This window comes from Rosa rugosa, chromosome 7 (assembly GCF_958449725.1).
Source record: "Rosa rugosa chromosome 7, drRosRugo1.1, whole genome shotgun sequence".
Taxonomy (NCBI): domain Eukaryota; kingdom Viridiplantae; phylum Streptophyta; class Magnoliopsida; order Rosales; family Rosaceae; genus Rosa; species Rosa rugosa.
In genome coordinates, this window is record NC_084826.1 from 23885461 (window position 1) to 23902362 (window position 16902).

General features: G+C 37.0%; 1 protein-coding gene and 1 long non-coding RNA gene across 2 annotated transcripts; one reads left to right on the forward strand and one right to left on the reverse strand.

Moving 5' to 3' along the window:
* Positions 1–7096: 7096 nt before the first annotated feature.
* Positions 7097–7860, forward strand: LOC133720025 (uncharacterized). Its single transcript, XM_062146223.1, has one exon. It carries the CDS (start codon positions 7382–7384, stop codon positions 7736–7738), a length of 357 nt encoding a protein of 118 aa, XP_062002207.1. The 5' UTR covers positions 7097–7381; the 3' UTR covers positions 7739–7860.
* A 3058-nt stretch (positions 7861–10918) lies between these two features.
* Positions 10919–13018, reverse strand: LOC133720158 (uncharacterized). The gene is made up of 2 exons (XR_009851715.1): positions 12826–13018; positions 10919–11179 (listed from the first exon to the last, which is right to left on the reverse strand). It is a non-coding gene; the product is annotated as an uncharacterized LOC133720158 (long non-coding RNA).
* Between the last annotated feature and the right edge of the window lie 3884 nt (positions 13019–16902).

The window sequence follows — 16902 nt, forward strand, 5'->3', positions numbered from 1 at the left end:
AAAGTCTCAAAATCCATTCAACATGGTCAAAACATAGTAGCTTATGCAGAGCAAAGAAAAGCATACACTTTGACAAAAATACAGCACTTCCAGGCCACTAACATAACCTCCTGCATTTAACATATGTTATTAAAAATAAAATGATGCAGTATATGAACATTGTGTATTACCAGAAAATCATATACCTAAATGGTCCAACTGAATGTTTCAAAATGAAACTCAAGCATAACTGAAAACATTGATGGTCTCAATGCTTGTACTTTAACTAAAGGAACATGTTCACTTAAATTACAAGACCATCTGTTATCAAGGTAAATCAAAAACAAAAGACAAAATATTACAGAAAATTCAATAAAAGCTGCAGCAACACAAACTGAATGAAATACCTCGAGAATTTTATTGATAATCAAAATTCAATAATACATAAAGTTGTGATAATAACTGAACTAAAAATCACAACTACCAAAATTACAAGAACTCAGAAAATTACAAAACTTATAAAAATTTGCTCTTAACTAAATTAGGCTCCCACTGAACTCAAGATCCTAAACTAGGCAAAACACCAATGTTCTCAATATGCTTATTGAAGGCAGTTACTGACAATGCTTTGGTGAAGGGATCTGCGAGCTGAGAGTCTGTGCTTATACTCAATACTAAAATTTCTCCATGCTTGACTCTCTCTCACACACTGTAATACTTGAGGTCAATATGCTTTAAGTTATTTGACCTTTTACTGTTTTTATTGAAAAACACAGCTGCCTCATTGTCACAATGAATTACAAGAGCATCAGAAACTATATGACTTAAAATCCTAGTCTGCATCAAGAAGTTTCTAATCCATAGCCCTTCACACATTCCTTCATCTACTGCAATAAATTCTGCCTGCATTGTAGATGTTGTCACTAAGGTTTGTTTCATAGTTTTCCAAGCAACAGCCCCTGCTGCAAGCATAAAAACATATCCACAAGTCGATTTCTTGGAATCAGGATAATTCCCTGCAAAGTCTGAGTCTGTATATCCTACAAGCTCCAATTTTTTCACTTGTCTATACACAAGCATGTGGTTCTTAGTCCTCTGCAAGTACCTGAGTACTTTCTTACCAACTACCCAGTGTTCATGACCTGGATTAGACTGAAACCTGGAAAGAATACCAACTGCAAAAGACAAATCAGGTCTAGTGCAGACCTGAGCATACATGAGGCTTCCAACAAGCCTTGCATAAGGCTTGGACTCCATATCCACCTTTTCTACTTCATTCTTTAGACTTTGTTTCTTAGTGAGCTTATCTCCCTTAGACATTGGAACCTCCCCTGATGCACAAGTCTCCATGCCAAATCTTTTTAGAATTTTAGCAATATAGTTTTGCTGGGATAAGCCTAGCAAACCTGGTGCCCTATCTCTTATAATTTCTATTCCTAGTACATACGATGCCTCACCTAATTCCTTCATGTCAAAATTCTTTGACAAAAAAGCTTTGGTTTCTTTAAGTAGCTTTAAGTTGCTACTGGCCAATAAAATGTCATCAACATAAAGTACCAGAAATATAAATTGGTTTCCAGATGTTTTGAGATAAACACACTCATCCACTAAATTCTCAGTGAATCCAAAAGAAGAAATCACAGAGTCAAACTTTTTATACCATTGTCTAGAGGCCTGTTTTAAACCATAAATAGATTTTCTTAACTTGCAGACTAAGTTTTCAGTTCCAGGCTCAATAAATCCTTCTGGCTGCTTCATGTAAATAACCTCATCGAGTTCTCCATTTAGGAAGGCTTTTTTAACATGCATCTGGTGTAGCTCCATGTCAAATTGAGCTACAAGTGCCATAATGATCCTAAAAGAGTCTTTGGTTGAAACTGGGGAAAAAGTTTCAGTAAAATCAATACCCTCCTTCTGTGTGAAACCCTTGGCAACTAACCTAGCTTTGTGTCTCTCAATATTCCCATTTGCATCTCTCTTAGTTTTAAACACCCACTTGCAGCCTATAGCCTTTTGTTTGGGGTCAGGTTTCACTAAATCCCAGACTGCATTATGGTTCATGGACTCAATCTCAGCTTCCATAGCTTGTTTCCACTCACTTGACTGACTGCTTTCAATAGCTTGATTGAAAGTGACTAGATCATTGTCATCTGCAAGATCAATTTCAACTTCATGTTCTTGCAAATAAACAATGTGGAAACAAGCTTCCATAGCTTGTTTCCACTCACTTGACTGACTGCTTTCAATAGCTTGATTGAAAGTGACTAGATCATTGTCATCTGCAAGATCAATTTCAACTTCATGTTCTTGCAAATAAACAATGTAGTCAGAATCTCCCCCCCCCCCCCCCCCTCCCCCATAAGTTGGTTTCCTTGCTCTATTAGATCTTCTTAATTAGGGATTTATATTTTGGTGTTGTTCCGCAGGCTGATCTTGAGGTTCTACAGGCTGTGGTTGATCAGGTAGGGGTTCAAGATTAGCTTGATCATCTGCAAAATGCATTTCTTGATCAATAAGTTGATCTTGTGCATTTTGAGTTTCGGGAACACTAATGGCTGCTTGTGTATCATGAACTATAGGCAATATACTTTCAGTATGCTCATTATCCACAATTTCTTCAAATTCTGACTATAAATCTTCAAAACTTGTATTACTTGTATTGTGAATTTTCTCATCCAAGAATTTTACTTGATGTGTTTCAAAAATTATTGGTGAGTGTTGAGCTGCATAAAGCTTATAACCCTTAGATTTTTCAGGGTAGCCTATAAAATAGCAGCTTACTGTTTTAGGATCAAGTTTGTTAATGTTTGGATTGTAAATTCTAGCTTCTGCAGGGCATCCCCATACATGACAATGGTGAAGGCTAGGCTTTCTGCCACACCATAATTCAAAAGCAGTTTTCTCTATAGCTTTACTAGGTGTTCTATTGCAAACATAGTTTGCGGTCTTTAAAGCCTCACCCCATAAAAACCTAGGTAGGCCTGTTGTGCACATCATGTTGCTGACCATATTCAAAAGTGTCCTATTTTTTCTCTCAGCCACACCATTTTGCTGAGGATTATATGGTGTGGTATATTGAGCCTTAATGCCTTGTTCTTGCAGAAACAAGGCAAAAGGACCCTTTTGTTGTCCACTCTCTGTGTATTTTCCATAAAATTCACCACCTCTATCTGACCTAACAGTTTTGATTTTCTTTTCTAGTTGTTTTTCTACTTCAGCCTTAAATATCTGAAAAGCTTTAAGTGCTTGAGATTTTTCTGAAAGTAGATAAACATAACAATATCTAGAAAAGTCATCGATGAAGGTTATGAAATACACATTTTCACAGATTGTTTGAGTTCTAAATGGACCACAAATGTCAGTATGTATGAGCTCTAAAAGTACTGCTTGGCTTCTGTATGCAGTCTTTTTTCTTAAGTTAGTTATCTTTCCCTTAAAACATTCAACGTACACAAACTTGTAAATCAGAAAAGTCAAGTTCATTCAAGATATTGTTTTTAACCAAAATTTTCAATCTCTCTTTTGATATATGGCCAAGTCTTCTATGCCACAAATATGCAGACTTTTCATTGTATTTAGTTCTTTTAACACCAGTTAAAGTGTTACTCGATGTGTTATTATTTTCAACAAGAGAAATTTCTTGTTGACTGTGTGAACAATTTAACTGTAGGTAATCATTCAATATAACACCAAAATCAATTTGAACTGAATCTTTAGAAATAATAATTCCATTATTGTCAATAAGAAGTCTACATCCACATTTAACCAAAAGAGAAACTGAAACTAAATTCCTTCTCATGGAATGTACGTACATACTAAACATTATCCAAAACTAACAACTTTCCTAAACCAAGATCTAATTTTAAGGTTCCAATAGCTTTGACTGCCACTCTCATGCCATTGCCTACACACAGGTTCACTTCATCACTTCTTGGGACTCTCTTCCTTATGAATCCCTGCAGAGAATTAGTAACATGTAAGTGCCTTGTGATAAGTCCACTTTATTCTAACATGCTTTTATGGTTTTGCTGGTGTCTAAGCTACCGGATTTGCTTTTGTGTGGGTGTTGTACATTTGGTACTAAACTTGTGTGAGCTAGTTTCTGTGTTCCGTGTTTATCCCTTTAACGTGACATAAAAAAAAGATGAGATTTAATGTGCATTTTTCTTGGATGTATCGTTAGCAGATCAAATTATACTGAATGAACAAAACAAATTAGTCCTGGGCAAAAGGAATCTGTGTTTTGAGAGAAACAAGGCTGTGATGTTTTTGAAGCTTCAAGAGAGCATATTAATAAAATTTAGGGGAAATGCTCATTTACCCAATTTTAGTTTAAAATTTGCCCACTTGCTCCACTAACAGTTTTTTAACCCCATTTACCCAAAACACTCTAAGAGATTATTTCCCCTTTACCCAATTAATTCTTTTTTTATTCTTTTTATTTATTTTTGGGACTTTTTTGCCCTCTCTTTCTTTCTCACTTAGAAAGAAAAGTCATCCTCCACCTTGCTGTGCTCCGGTGACCAGTGGCCGGCCACCGATGACGGAATCCGGCGACCGGTGACCGGAATCCGGATTCCGGATTCCGGCCACCGGACTGTTAACCGGATTCCGGAGTCTGAATTTATTGCCCCCTAATAATACCCAGTAACCATATTATTACCCCCCAGTAACCATATTATTACCCCCCAGTACTCATATTATTTCCTCCCAATAATCATATTATTGCCTCAAATAATCATATTATTACCCTCCAGTGAATTGCATAAACTCCCAAAACCAAAATGAATACACTACAGACACAATTGATCAATTTATATGCATATTATTGCCCCCCAATACTCATATTATTGCCTCCCAATAATCTTATTATTGCCCCGCAATAGACATGTATAACTACTCAATAATTTTTTTTTTTTTCATTCTTCTGCCAAATTTACCAAAAAAAACAAAATCAAGCCGGACGCAGAACCCGGACCCTGCGGCGACGACACCGACTGCATATCTCAAACCCCAGAACCCGGACGACATCCCGCACATAATCGAAACTCGAGAACCCGGACGACGCCGTCGGAATCAAAACGAAATCAAGCCGGACGCAGATCCCAACCCTGCGGCGACGACACCGACTACAGATCCCAAACCCCAGAACCCAGACGACATCCCGCTCATAATCGAAACCCGAGAACTCGGCGGTGACGACGTTGCGGTTGCTGTAAGGGTTAATTGACTTCTCCGGCGGGTCAGTTTTGGTCTTGCTTGACTGTGAGTGAAGGAACGGCGAAGAGAGAGAGAAGAGAGAGAGAGAGAGAGAGAGAGAGAGAGAGAGAGAGAGAGAGAGAGAGAGAGAGAGAGAGTCTGATAGGAGGTGAGAGAGAGAGAATTTTGTAATTTATTAATTAGTTTGGGGGTAAAAATGTCACTTGCATTTAAATAGAGAGAGAATTTTGTAATTTATTAATTAGTTTGGGGGTAAAAATGTCACTTGCATTTAAATTGGGTAGATGGGAGTAAAAAACTCTTAGTGGAGCAAGTGGACAATTTTTTTGTTAAAATTGGGTAAATGGTCACAGCCCCTAAAATTTATTGGTTTTTGCGGTCACTTATGGGATATTTAACGAAATGATCAATGTGGTGATCTGAATAACACCATCTCTGTTGTTCCAATTGTTAAAATACAAAGTCTAGGGAAGATCGACCACACTTGCCAAGTTGGTGTACAATGATGAAAGAGTCCATCAGAATTTTGAACCAAGGATGTGGGTGTATCTGTCGGAAGATTTTGATATTCCTAGCTTGATCAGGAAAATTCTTAGTACTGCATTAAATAAAATTGTTACCGCTGAGCTATCTATGGGTCAACTGCAAAGAAACCCACACAATATTTTAAGGGATAAGTAATTTTTGCTTGTCCTGGATGATGCATGTGTTGAACGAAGATCATATGAAATGAAGCGAGTTGAGAAAGTTGTTAACTGGGTGGTAAAGGAAGTACAGTTTTAGTAACTACACGTTACATCTCAATCGCTTCAATCATGGGAACTGTCCAACATACAATTTACAAGGTCTAAGTTATGACTTATGAGTTATGAACATTATCTGCCACTGTTTGCAAAATACGCATTTACAAATCAAGAAGAGCTTAATTTGACAAACAAAAAAAAATGGAGAAGAGAAACAGCAGGCATATCTTTGGAAAAAGTATTGTGAGAAAGTGCATCGGGTTCCTTTGGTAGTGAAAACAAATATAAAGTCAACTATACTCGAAGACTGACTAGCGTCAATGGAAGCTGGTCAGCTGGTAAGAAATTCCGAGACATGGGAATTAGAACGACAGGGTGGCAGTTAGTTTTCAAGATTCAAATACTTGAATGTGCTTGTCTGCTTGATTTAGGTGGTTTTTATCGCTTGAAGTAGTGCCGAGTTCTACTGGTATCCTACAGCAGCTGAGATATCAGACTATTCAGACTTAACTGACAATGATGGGATCAGTGATTCACTAAACTCCCTAATACCATTTGCAAGCTGCAGAGATTTCAAATTCTAAGTCTTCACGGCTACAAGAATCTCAAAGAGTAGCCAAGAGATATGAGCGACTTGATAAGCCTTAGATGAAGAGTGTGGCCTGTGTGTTTTCATTGTTCTTTTCCTTCAGTAAAAGTTATCTTTTACATGCCAAGATGAAATTTGATGTGAATTTTTCACTATTGACAGATCTAATTATATAACTGAATGAACCAAAAAAAAAAAAACAATTACATAATAGGAATCTATGTCTGAGAGAAAGAAGGCTACTGTTATCACATCTGCATTTGCCTGGGAAATAGATATGGAGCAGGGAAGAAAAAGATTTAGGAGTAGAGTAATAAAAGTTCTTGGTTTCTGGGGTCACATATGGGACACTAACATGTGATGCCGCTAAGGACATGTTGGGAAGAGAAAATCAGAGCTATCTCTTTGATACCAGAATATAAAATAACATGGTTTCTTTCAACTTTCAAGACCGTTTGCTCATCATTATCATTCATGTTTTGTATTACTCAAATTTTACTACAGAACAACTAAAAAAGTTATCCATAGCCAGAAAAGTTTACAAAAAGATAGACCAGTGAAATAATCACAGAAACAAGATCCAAAGTTTATGAGATTTGGTTATATTTTCATTTTCAGAATACTATTCTGTGCTGCTATCTCTGTCTCTCTCTCCACTATTTGCTCCACATATAGCCCTCATTTGTTCTTTCATGCCTTCTCTCTTTCCATTCCCATTTCACCGATCTCTCATTTTCAGCTCCACTTTCATGGTCTCCCTTGATTCATTCTAGATTCTACTACAATTAGCCCTGCACTGTACTTTGCAGTCACTTCATTCTCAATATAAAACCTTCATTCCCAAACAAATATGAAGATCATGAGGAGTATTCTAGAGGCAAGGCTGCTAGAGGATCAACTTCCACCACCACTAATGTGGGCAGGGGCGCCACCTAAAGCAGCGGTGGACTCATCAAGTAGTAGTCGGTACACACGTAGGTCGATTGAGACACTGGTGGTTGTTCTAGCAGTGATCACAATAGTGGGTGTCCTTGCAGGGTTCGTAGCTCGCTTATGTGGTGGAAGGCATCTTGGTGACAATGGTGAGTATGACATAGAAGGATGGGTGGAGAAGAAGTGTAGGAGTTGCATCGATGGTGGAGTTCCATCACAACCTACACCTGCACCGCAGCCGAAGCCTCCAGCAACAGAAGAAGCGAAGAAGTGAAGCATGCATGGAAGTAGAAATTAATAGGCTTGTTAACATTTACCACATTGTGCAATGTGTAAGAATTAAAGTAGGAATTTTAGTGTAAAACCATGTTATGATGTGAGTTCCACCTAATGTGATATGACTTTGCTTTTCAATTGAACTGGTTTGTTTTCATCCCTTCTGTTGGGTTTATGGCCGCTAAATCTGTAGTTCCATCCACCTGACAAACCGTCGCTATTGAGATCTAGCTCATTTAGTGGTTTCGATAGAATAAATACTAAATCGGAAATTCTAAGCTTTGCAAGCAATAAGATTCAAACGGAAATATTAGACATCTTCACTCATTGCTAATTAGTTTTAGGATAATGCCGGAGTTTTACATTCTTTACACCATAGCTATATACTAGACTTTCGTCTGCCGTATTGTACATTACTACAAACATGAAACATGCAACCGCATCCATGACATAAATCTAATCTGGTCAAGAACATCAAAACCATTGTTTTGTTTGTTGTCTTTTATTACTTGGTACATTTAGATCAGCTTAATCACATTGTCCTTCCCCAGTGGGCAGTGGGGCCATTTGTGTTCTTTTTTTCCTTTTTTTCTTTTTCTTTTTTAGAGCACATCATTTGGTTTCAGGTCTACTTGATCATTAGTAATTGCTGGGCCGTAGCTTAGTTTTTATTCTTTTTCTTTTTAGGACTATTCATAGTCTTTCCATACTTTGACCGTTGTGGCTTTTAAAAGCTGATCGACCGCTGTGGCTTTTCAAAAGCTGATCTTCAGCATGCTTATGCTTCTTTCAGTCACTCATATCCCTTTTTTTTTTAACGGAAAGACCAACGAATTATATTGAGAAATCAATGTGTACAATGAGAAGGAACAGAGTTTCTAATATTAGAAGGGACATGCCCACTCCATGAAAATGTAATGAAGAATGTAAAGCAAGTTTAGCAAAATTATGAGCAGCCATATAGGCTTGATACAGGAAATCACAGCAGAAGAACTCACCACTCAAGGGAATTCACCCAAGAGAAGAGTTGACAAATTGCGTTCACCACTCCAAGGAATCCACCAAGAAGATAATAGCGATACTCGCCAGTCGCCACTCTAGGAATCCACCAAAGAGAAAATAAGAGTTTGGATAGCAAATGCGAAGAACTTCTTCTCCAATTTAATTGTTATTACTGATAATGATTCAAGTCTGCCTACATCTGAAAAGAGAACTTCCTTTTATAGGAGAAAGGGGAATTAGAAAGACTAATTATTTAAACTTAAAATTAAAGATAGCTATGTTTAGCCTTTGACTGCAGCTTCACCAAGGTTCCTCAATTCCAAGGTTTGGGAATTCTATATCCAAGTTAAATGCTCCATGGGACTCATTTCCTTCAATCAATGTTGCTAATCCTCTATCACGTCCAGGTTCAGAGTCGTCCTTGGTGTCATTTGCTTCCGCTGCGCGTGAACTCGTAACTAAGTTCATCATCCATGAGTTCGAATAATTAAAATCGAATTCAACCAAGAGCTCATAATATCGACATTCTATCTTCTTGCTTCTCTTTGCTTCCTTCATCAAGTTGACAAGTAACAACCTGGCATAATAGCCACATAATTCAATCATTTCAAGAAATTTTTGTGATGCATAAATATCGGATAATGCATTAAGCTTCAAAACTCGAAACAACTCATTCTTTTCATTCAAATTGTTGTTAATGGAAGCTTGTATAAAATCACCCCAAATCGAATCATGATATTGAAATTCAATTGTAATAGAGCATTGTGATGGATGTGAAAACACAACTTTAGTTTCTAAATCCACACCACTGTGCTCACAAACCAAGAATGCACCATGATTCTTACCTTGTTCATTGGATAAAAGTTTCTCATCCAAACCACTAGTTGGTGTAGATAAAAATTCTCCGAGTATGCAAGAACTTTGTTCGAAAAACCGAATTCACTATCTCCATTTTGGCATGAAAATCCAAATTATTGTCATTTGAGATTCACTAATATTCTCTTTTGTTGGGTCAAAAACTTCAATATCTTGATATTCATCGTAGATTTGGGGGGGGGGGGAGAAGTGTTTCAAATCCAATCAATTTGAACATTATCCTCATGCTCAATTTCTAACTCAAAAGAAAGCAAATGGCTTATCTTCGCATTTGAATCCCATTGAATTCAATAGGTTCTTTGACCTCTAAATTGAACTCTTCAATGTCCACAAGCTCGTATTCCTTTATACAAGCGCCTCTTGTAATTTCAAGCCACTTTTGAAATCTTGGTGTTCTAATCTTCAACAAACTGATCTTGGACCTTTGACATGAAGGACATTGATGCTTCGATTGCCTATCCCCCTCTGTGTCATGATAAGGTTACCCGCTTCTTGATCCACCATGCTTCCTACGAGTTTCTTGGCGTTCAATTAGCAAGGAAAGTTTCTCAACTTGTCTTTGAAGTGCATGAAGTTCTTCAATATCATGAAGGTCTCTTTCATGAGTTAGAGACACTTCACCATATCCCCCATGTCAACCTAGAGGTGGCAAACGGGCCACTAAGCACGAGCACGGCACGCTTAAAAGCGGCCCGGCACGACCCGAGTATGTTAGAATAACGGGTCGGGCTGGGCCTAAGAATATTGGCCCATTGGCCCGGCCCGGCCCGAGCCCGTAATGGGCCCGGCACGGCCCGAGCACGACATATTGTGGGCCGGCCCGTTACAAACACAAAATTTCATTTTGTTTTTAAAAATATTAAAAAACTACAATGATGAGATTTGAATATGAGACCTTTTTATTTAAAATCTCATGACAATTCCACCAATGCTTTCTTTTATATTGTCAAAATAATGAAACAAAACATTATATCCTTATTTTGACATAAGCATTTTTTCTAAGTATTAAATATATGTTTATTAATAAGAGCAATTTACCAAAAAGGTAAAATGCCCGAGCCCAATACCCATGCGCAGAGGAACACCAATTAATGCCCATGCGGTCCCTTTAAGTTTTGACTAATATAAAATAAACATTAAAGTTGATGTTAATTACAAAATTGCCACCGTATCTTTTAAATTGATTTTAATTACAAAATTACCACCGTAATTCAACATAAAAGCAAAAAATGTTTAATTTTTGACTCATATCATGCTCATCATCCAAATCTATCTAAAACATTATATAATACTATTGTCTAACAGTAATATTTGCAACCTTATTATTTTGTAATAGCATTTTCAATGTTATACTTGATTAACGTCCTACACACAAAAACACCTTCAACTTTCATAACAAGTTATGAGATTGATTTTGCAGTACAGCACAAAATAGTATTTTCTCCTTTGCTATATTCTTGGTCTTCATCTCTCTTCCTGACCTTGAGTTTTTTGCTCTCGTGTTACCTATAGTTTATGTCTTTACATTACGAATCTTTCTCTTGGTCTTCATTGTGTGAAACTGCAAATAATGAACAAACGATTAACATGTCAGCTGTTATGGTTATAAAGTAAAAGTGACTATATGCAGTATTTGTTGGTGGTTTGGTGCAACTTACTTCATATATCTAATAATTAAGGAATAAATGCATAAATGAGGCAAGTCACATGTATGGATAGAGAAATGAACTACTAAATCCATTGAATATATGAAGTTCATATCAAAACATTTAACTCATTAGTATACATTGAATAATCACTATTAAGAGCCGGTAGGAGCTGATTGCTACTGACGGTCAGTAGAATCTGGTAACTGCTATTGAGGATCAATAGAATTTGGTAATTGCAATTGAGGGTTAGTAGAATTTGGGTCACCGTTAAACTCATTAGTATACATTGGATGATCATTGTTAAGTGCTAGTAGGAACTGATTGCTACTGAGGGTCAGTAGAATCTGGTAAATGCTACTGAGGATCAGTAGAATCTGGTGAGTGTTGTAAGTGCTACTGAGAATGAGTAGACTCTGGTAACTACTACTGAGGGTCGGTAGAATCTGGTAACTGCTATTGAGGATCAATAGAATTTGGTAATTGTGACTGAGGGTTAGTAGAATTTGGGTCACCGTTAAACTCATTAGTATACATTGGATGATCATTGTTAAGTGCTAGTAGGAACTGATTGCTACTGAGGGTCAGTAGAATCTGGTAAATGCTACTGAGGGTCAGTAGAATCTAGTAAGTGTTGTAAGTGCTACTAAGAATTAGTAGACTCTGGTAACTACTACTGAGGGTCGGTAGAATTTGGTAATTGGGATCCATATCCCCACCAACAACAACAGTTAACAAGGTAGCACCAGTAGATACAAATGTAAAGACAGTTTCTCAATCACAGGACTTGGCTAACATGCTTACGAATTCTCTACTGAGAGTTAGTGAAAATTGAAGTAGTTCTTGTTCATTATGAGTAAAATTTGGATAACTACTAACTATAAGTGATAATTGAATAAAGCATCATTGCTACTGACTGTCAGTAGTATGACATGTTTCCTACTAAGGTCAGTATGAAATTGAGGAATTGCTACTGAGAGTTAACAGGGAACTGGGTAAATTTTATTGAGGGTCAATAATAGAATTGTCAGGGGGTTAGTATGAAAATGAATAATTGCTATTGAGATTCAGTATGAATAAGGTAATTGCTACTGTGAGTCAATTGGAATAGAGCAATTGCTACTAAGGGTCAGTATACAGATTGAAAAGATAATCTGAAATTCATAAGAACTTCACTAACATAATATATGTAATGATAACAAGTAGAGTAATAGGGAATCAAAACATGCAACTACCCTGGCAATAGAAAGCCCAACAAAAAGGGTACTTGAATCAACCAATTACTTAATGAAAACAAAATTGTGAAATCTCAAACACCAAACACTGAATCAACAACTTTTCAACGACTAAGCAAAATGAAATGCATGAGCCAGAAAAAAGGAAAAGCAAAATCATACTATACATATGAGCTAACACATGATGACAGCATCATGAATGATATCAAAAACAAATTTGAATAACAAAAAGTGTAAAAAAGAATAAAGAAATTCATATGCAAAACAACCCATCATAAATTCGATAGAAATGGAATTGCGAAATTCAAATTGCATCAAAAACATACCCCAAATTGCTGAATTTACAGATCAAACTTCATGTTTGAGTGAGAAATTGAAATTCAAATCCGTCGGCCTTGATCGATCTTGATCTAGATACGGATCTAAATCTAGATCTGAGTCCTCCCTCTCTCTCGCTCTGTCTCTCTCTCTCTCTCTAAACACTGTCGTCAGTCTTTCTTTGTTGTTCTATATTTTAGAAATCCAATTAAGGATATTTTTGCCAATAAAAAAAGATAGAATTTATCTGCGTGCACTTTAGATGTCCGTATGGGCCATCTCATCTCACCGCAAAGGAAAACAAGCCTCGTGTTTTGCTCATGGGAATAATAAGAATAAATCTGTAGTTACTGGTAATTTGCTATATTAATAAAGACTAATCTCATAATAATACAACTATAGAATGAAGGAAAGAATAATAGATACTAAATCTTCATTATATTAATAAAGATTAATCTCACAATAATATACTAAAAACAATATATTTTGAGTTTTTTTTTCTTTCTTTTCTTATAATGGAATATAAAAAATTATTAGAAATCTAATCTTAAAAAACTAAGATTAAGAAAAACGTTGTAGAACTTAATTTATTTTAATTTTCTAAATAGTTAAATAAAATTAATTTTTATTTGTTCAAATTAAGATTTTAAAATCGTGCTTTATAGTGGGTAGGCACGAGCACGGCCCGAGCACGACCCGGCACGATATGGGCTCGGGCCATGGGCCGGGCCGGGCTTAATGTTTAAGTAAATGGGTCGGCACGAGCCCGGCACGAAAATAAATGGGTCGGCCCAAGCACGGCACGAAGCACGACTAGGCCCGCTTAAAATGGGCCGAACCGGGCCAGGCCGGCCCGTTTGCCACCTCTATGTCAACCTCATCCATGACCAACCATCATGAAAGGGTGTTGTAGGTTCTTCTCTGATACCATAACTGATACCGGATATCACAAAGGAAGAAACTCTCACTCAAGGGAATCCACCCAAGAGAAAAAAGTTGACAAACTGTGCTCACCACTCCAAGGAATCCACAAAGATGATGAGCGATACTCGCCAATCTAAGAATCCACCTAAGAGACAAGAGTTTGGATAGTAAACCGAAAGAACTTCTTCTTTCAATTTGATTGTTAATACTAATAATGATTCAAGTCTGCCTACATCTAAAAAGAGAAGTTCCTTTTATAGGAGAAGGAAGGGAAACTAGAAAGATTAATTATTCAAACGTTAAATTAAAGATAGATATATTTAGCCTTTGACTGTAGCTTCACCTTGGTTCCTTAATCCCAAGGTATGGGAACTCCATATCCAAGTTAAATGCTCTTTGGGACTCATTCCCTTCAATCAATGCTACTAAGCCTCTATCAAGGGAAGAGTTGATATCCTCTATCAAGGGACTCATTTCATGGCTTCATGATCCACATGTTTCAAAGAAGAGCCAACTAACACCTTAAGGAAAAAGTTGATATCCTCAATTATGTGACTTCACGATATAGATGTTTTAATCACTGATATCTTTGAAATAAGAATATACAACATCTAATACTCTATGAGTTGAACTCAAGACATTTCATTTACAAAGTACTGTAAGCACTAATACCACTAGACCAAGTGATATTAAGCTTACTTAATAGGTGTTTCTTAAGAGATTTTAAACCATGATGCTCTCCCTATGTTTTCTTCTAAATTTAGGTTTCTATTATAAAATGAGATAACTTGCTTGTTAGAAAGTGAATAGTATGAAGAGAGAAGAATAGATGGGGGAAAGTGGTGTGTCTTCTCATTCTCATTAGTTCCCTTTAAATAGGGGTAGAGTTACTTGATAATCACACTAACTTGGTGATCACTCATATAGTAACTTGGTGATCACTCATAAGATGACTTGGTGATCACTCCCAAGGTTACTGGTGACCACTCTTATGGTTTCTTGGTGATCAATCTCAAGTTTCCTCAATTTACATAATAGACTCTAACTTATGGGTATTACATGTTGTCTCAAAATAATTACGTGGACAGCCACATAATTATAGTATTTACAACACTCCCCCTTGGATGTCCACCAATTAATTTTGTTGTTGGACGCACTTATTGTTGCCTCGTTAAAACCTTGTCAGGTAACAAAAACCCAGTGGGAAAAAATAACCCTGGTCGAAGGAAAAAGAGTACAACGCACATATGTCCTATTGAGAATGATTTTGGGTGCTCCCCCTGATTGGAATCTCCCCCTGATCACAACATGCATCTTCTGGTAGCTTGGAAAGTCGACACATTCTGATACCTCTCACTAACTTCTGAAAGGTACATTTTGGTAGAGATTTGGTGAAGAGATCCGCCAAGTTGTCATTTGATCGAATTTTTCTAACTTCAACTTCTTGATGCTTCTGAAGCTCATGAGTGTAGAAGAACTTTGGTGCAATGTGTTTTGTTCTATCTCCTTTGATGAAACCTCCTTGAATTTGAGCTATACACACTGCATTATCTTCGTGTAAGATTGTAGGAGTGTCTGTTACTGATGATAAATTGCATATGCTTCGAATATGGTGAATCATTGATCTCAACCAAATGCATTCTCGGCTAGCTTCATGAAGTGCAAGAATTTCTGAGTGATTGGAAGAAGTAGCCACTAGTGATTGCTTCGTCGACCGCCATGAAATTGTTGTATCTTCACAAGTAAAAACGTAACCTGTTTGAGAACGACCTTTGTGTAGATCAGAGAGAAATCCAGCATCTGCATATCCAACAATATTCGGACTATTGGTGGATTTACATGTGTAAAATAAACCCATGTCCGTTGTACCATGAAGGTAGCGCAAAATATGTTTTACAGTACCATTCCAATGGCGCAATGTTGGAGCAGAGCTGTATCTTGCCAATAAATTAACTGCAAATGCAATATCTGGTCTAGTGCACTGTGCCAAATAAAGTAGGGCACCTATATATAGCACTGAGATATGGTACTTCTAGACCAAGGATAATTTCACCTTCTTGTCTTGGACGGAATGGATCTTTCTCAACGTCAAGACATCTAACGACCATTGGGGTGCTTAGTGGATAGGCTTTGTCCATGCCAAATCTTTTCAAAACTTTTTCAGCATAAGCTGATTGATGGACAAGAATCCCACTAGCAAAATGCTCAATCTGCAAACCGAGGCAAAATTTTGTTTTCCCAAAGTCTTTGTGAGCTCATCGGGGCTCCTAATTAAATTCATGTCATCGACATAGACTGCCACTATTGCGAAACCAGAATTTGATTTCTTGATAAACACGCAAGGACATATAGGACCGTTAACATATCCCTCCTTAATCAAGTACTCACTGAGACGGTTGTACCACATTCATCCAGATTATTTCAATCCATATAATGACCGTCTTAATTTAATTGAGTACATGTTGCGTGATTTTGTAGTTGCTTCAGGCAACTTAAGTCCTTCTGGGACTTTCATGTATATATCGGTATGTATAGATATGCGGTAACAACATCCATAAGTCGCATATCAAGTTTCTCTGAAACTACTAAACTTATTAGATACCGGAATGTAATGACATCCATAACGGGGGAATAAGTTTCATCATAATCAATCCCAGGCTTTTGTGAAAAACCTTGTGCAACAAGGTGTGCTTTATATCTTGCAATCTCATTTTTCTCATTGCGCTTTCTTGTAAATACCCATTTGTAACCGATAGGGTTCACATTGGATGGTGTTTGGACTACAGGTCCAAAAACACTGCGCTTTTTTCAGAGAATCTAGTTCTGCTTGGATTACATCTTTCCATTTGAGCCAATCATATCTCTGTCTACATTCATCGATAGAAAGAGGTTCAAAGTCATCGCTTTTTACTATCTCAGTAGCTACTACGAATGAAAATACATATTTGACGATCGTTTCTCTTTGATCCCACAATTCATTAGTGTGCACATAATTTATGGAAATTTCCTTATTATCAGGTACTTGAGCCTCTTTAGGGGCTTGTGTCTCATCATGGACACTTTGCTCTTCTGCAATTACAGAATCATGAATTATGGATCAAACATCAACGTTTTGCCCAACAACGTTTTCAAAAGCGATGTCATTATGATTCAGATGTGCC

Bases quoted from the DNA above. Each gene is read 5' to 3' on its own strand.
- LOC133720025 (XM_062146223.1), top strand. From the start codon at position 7,382: ATGAAGATCATGAGGAGTATTCTAGAGGCAAGGCTGCTAGAGGATCAA.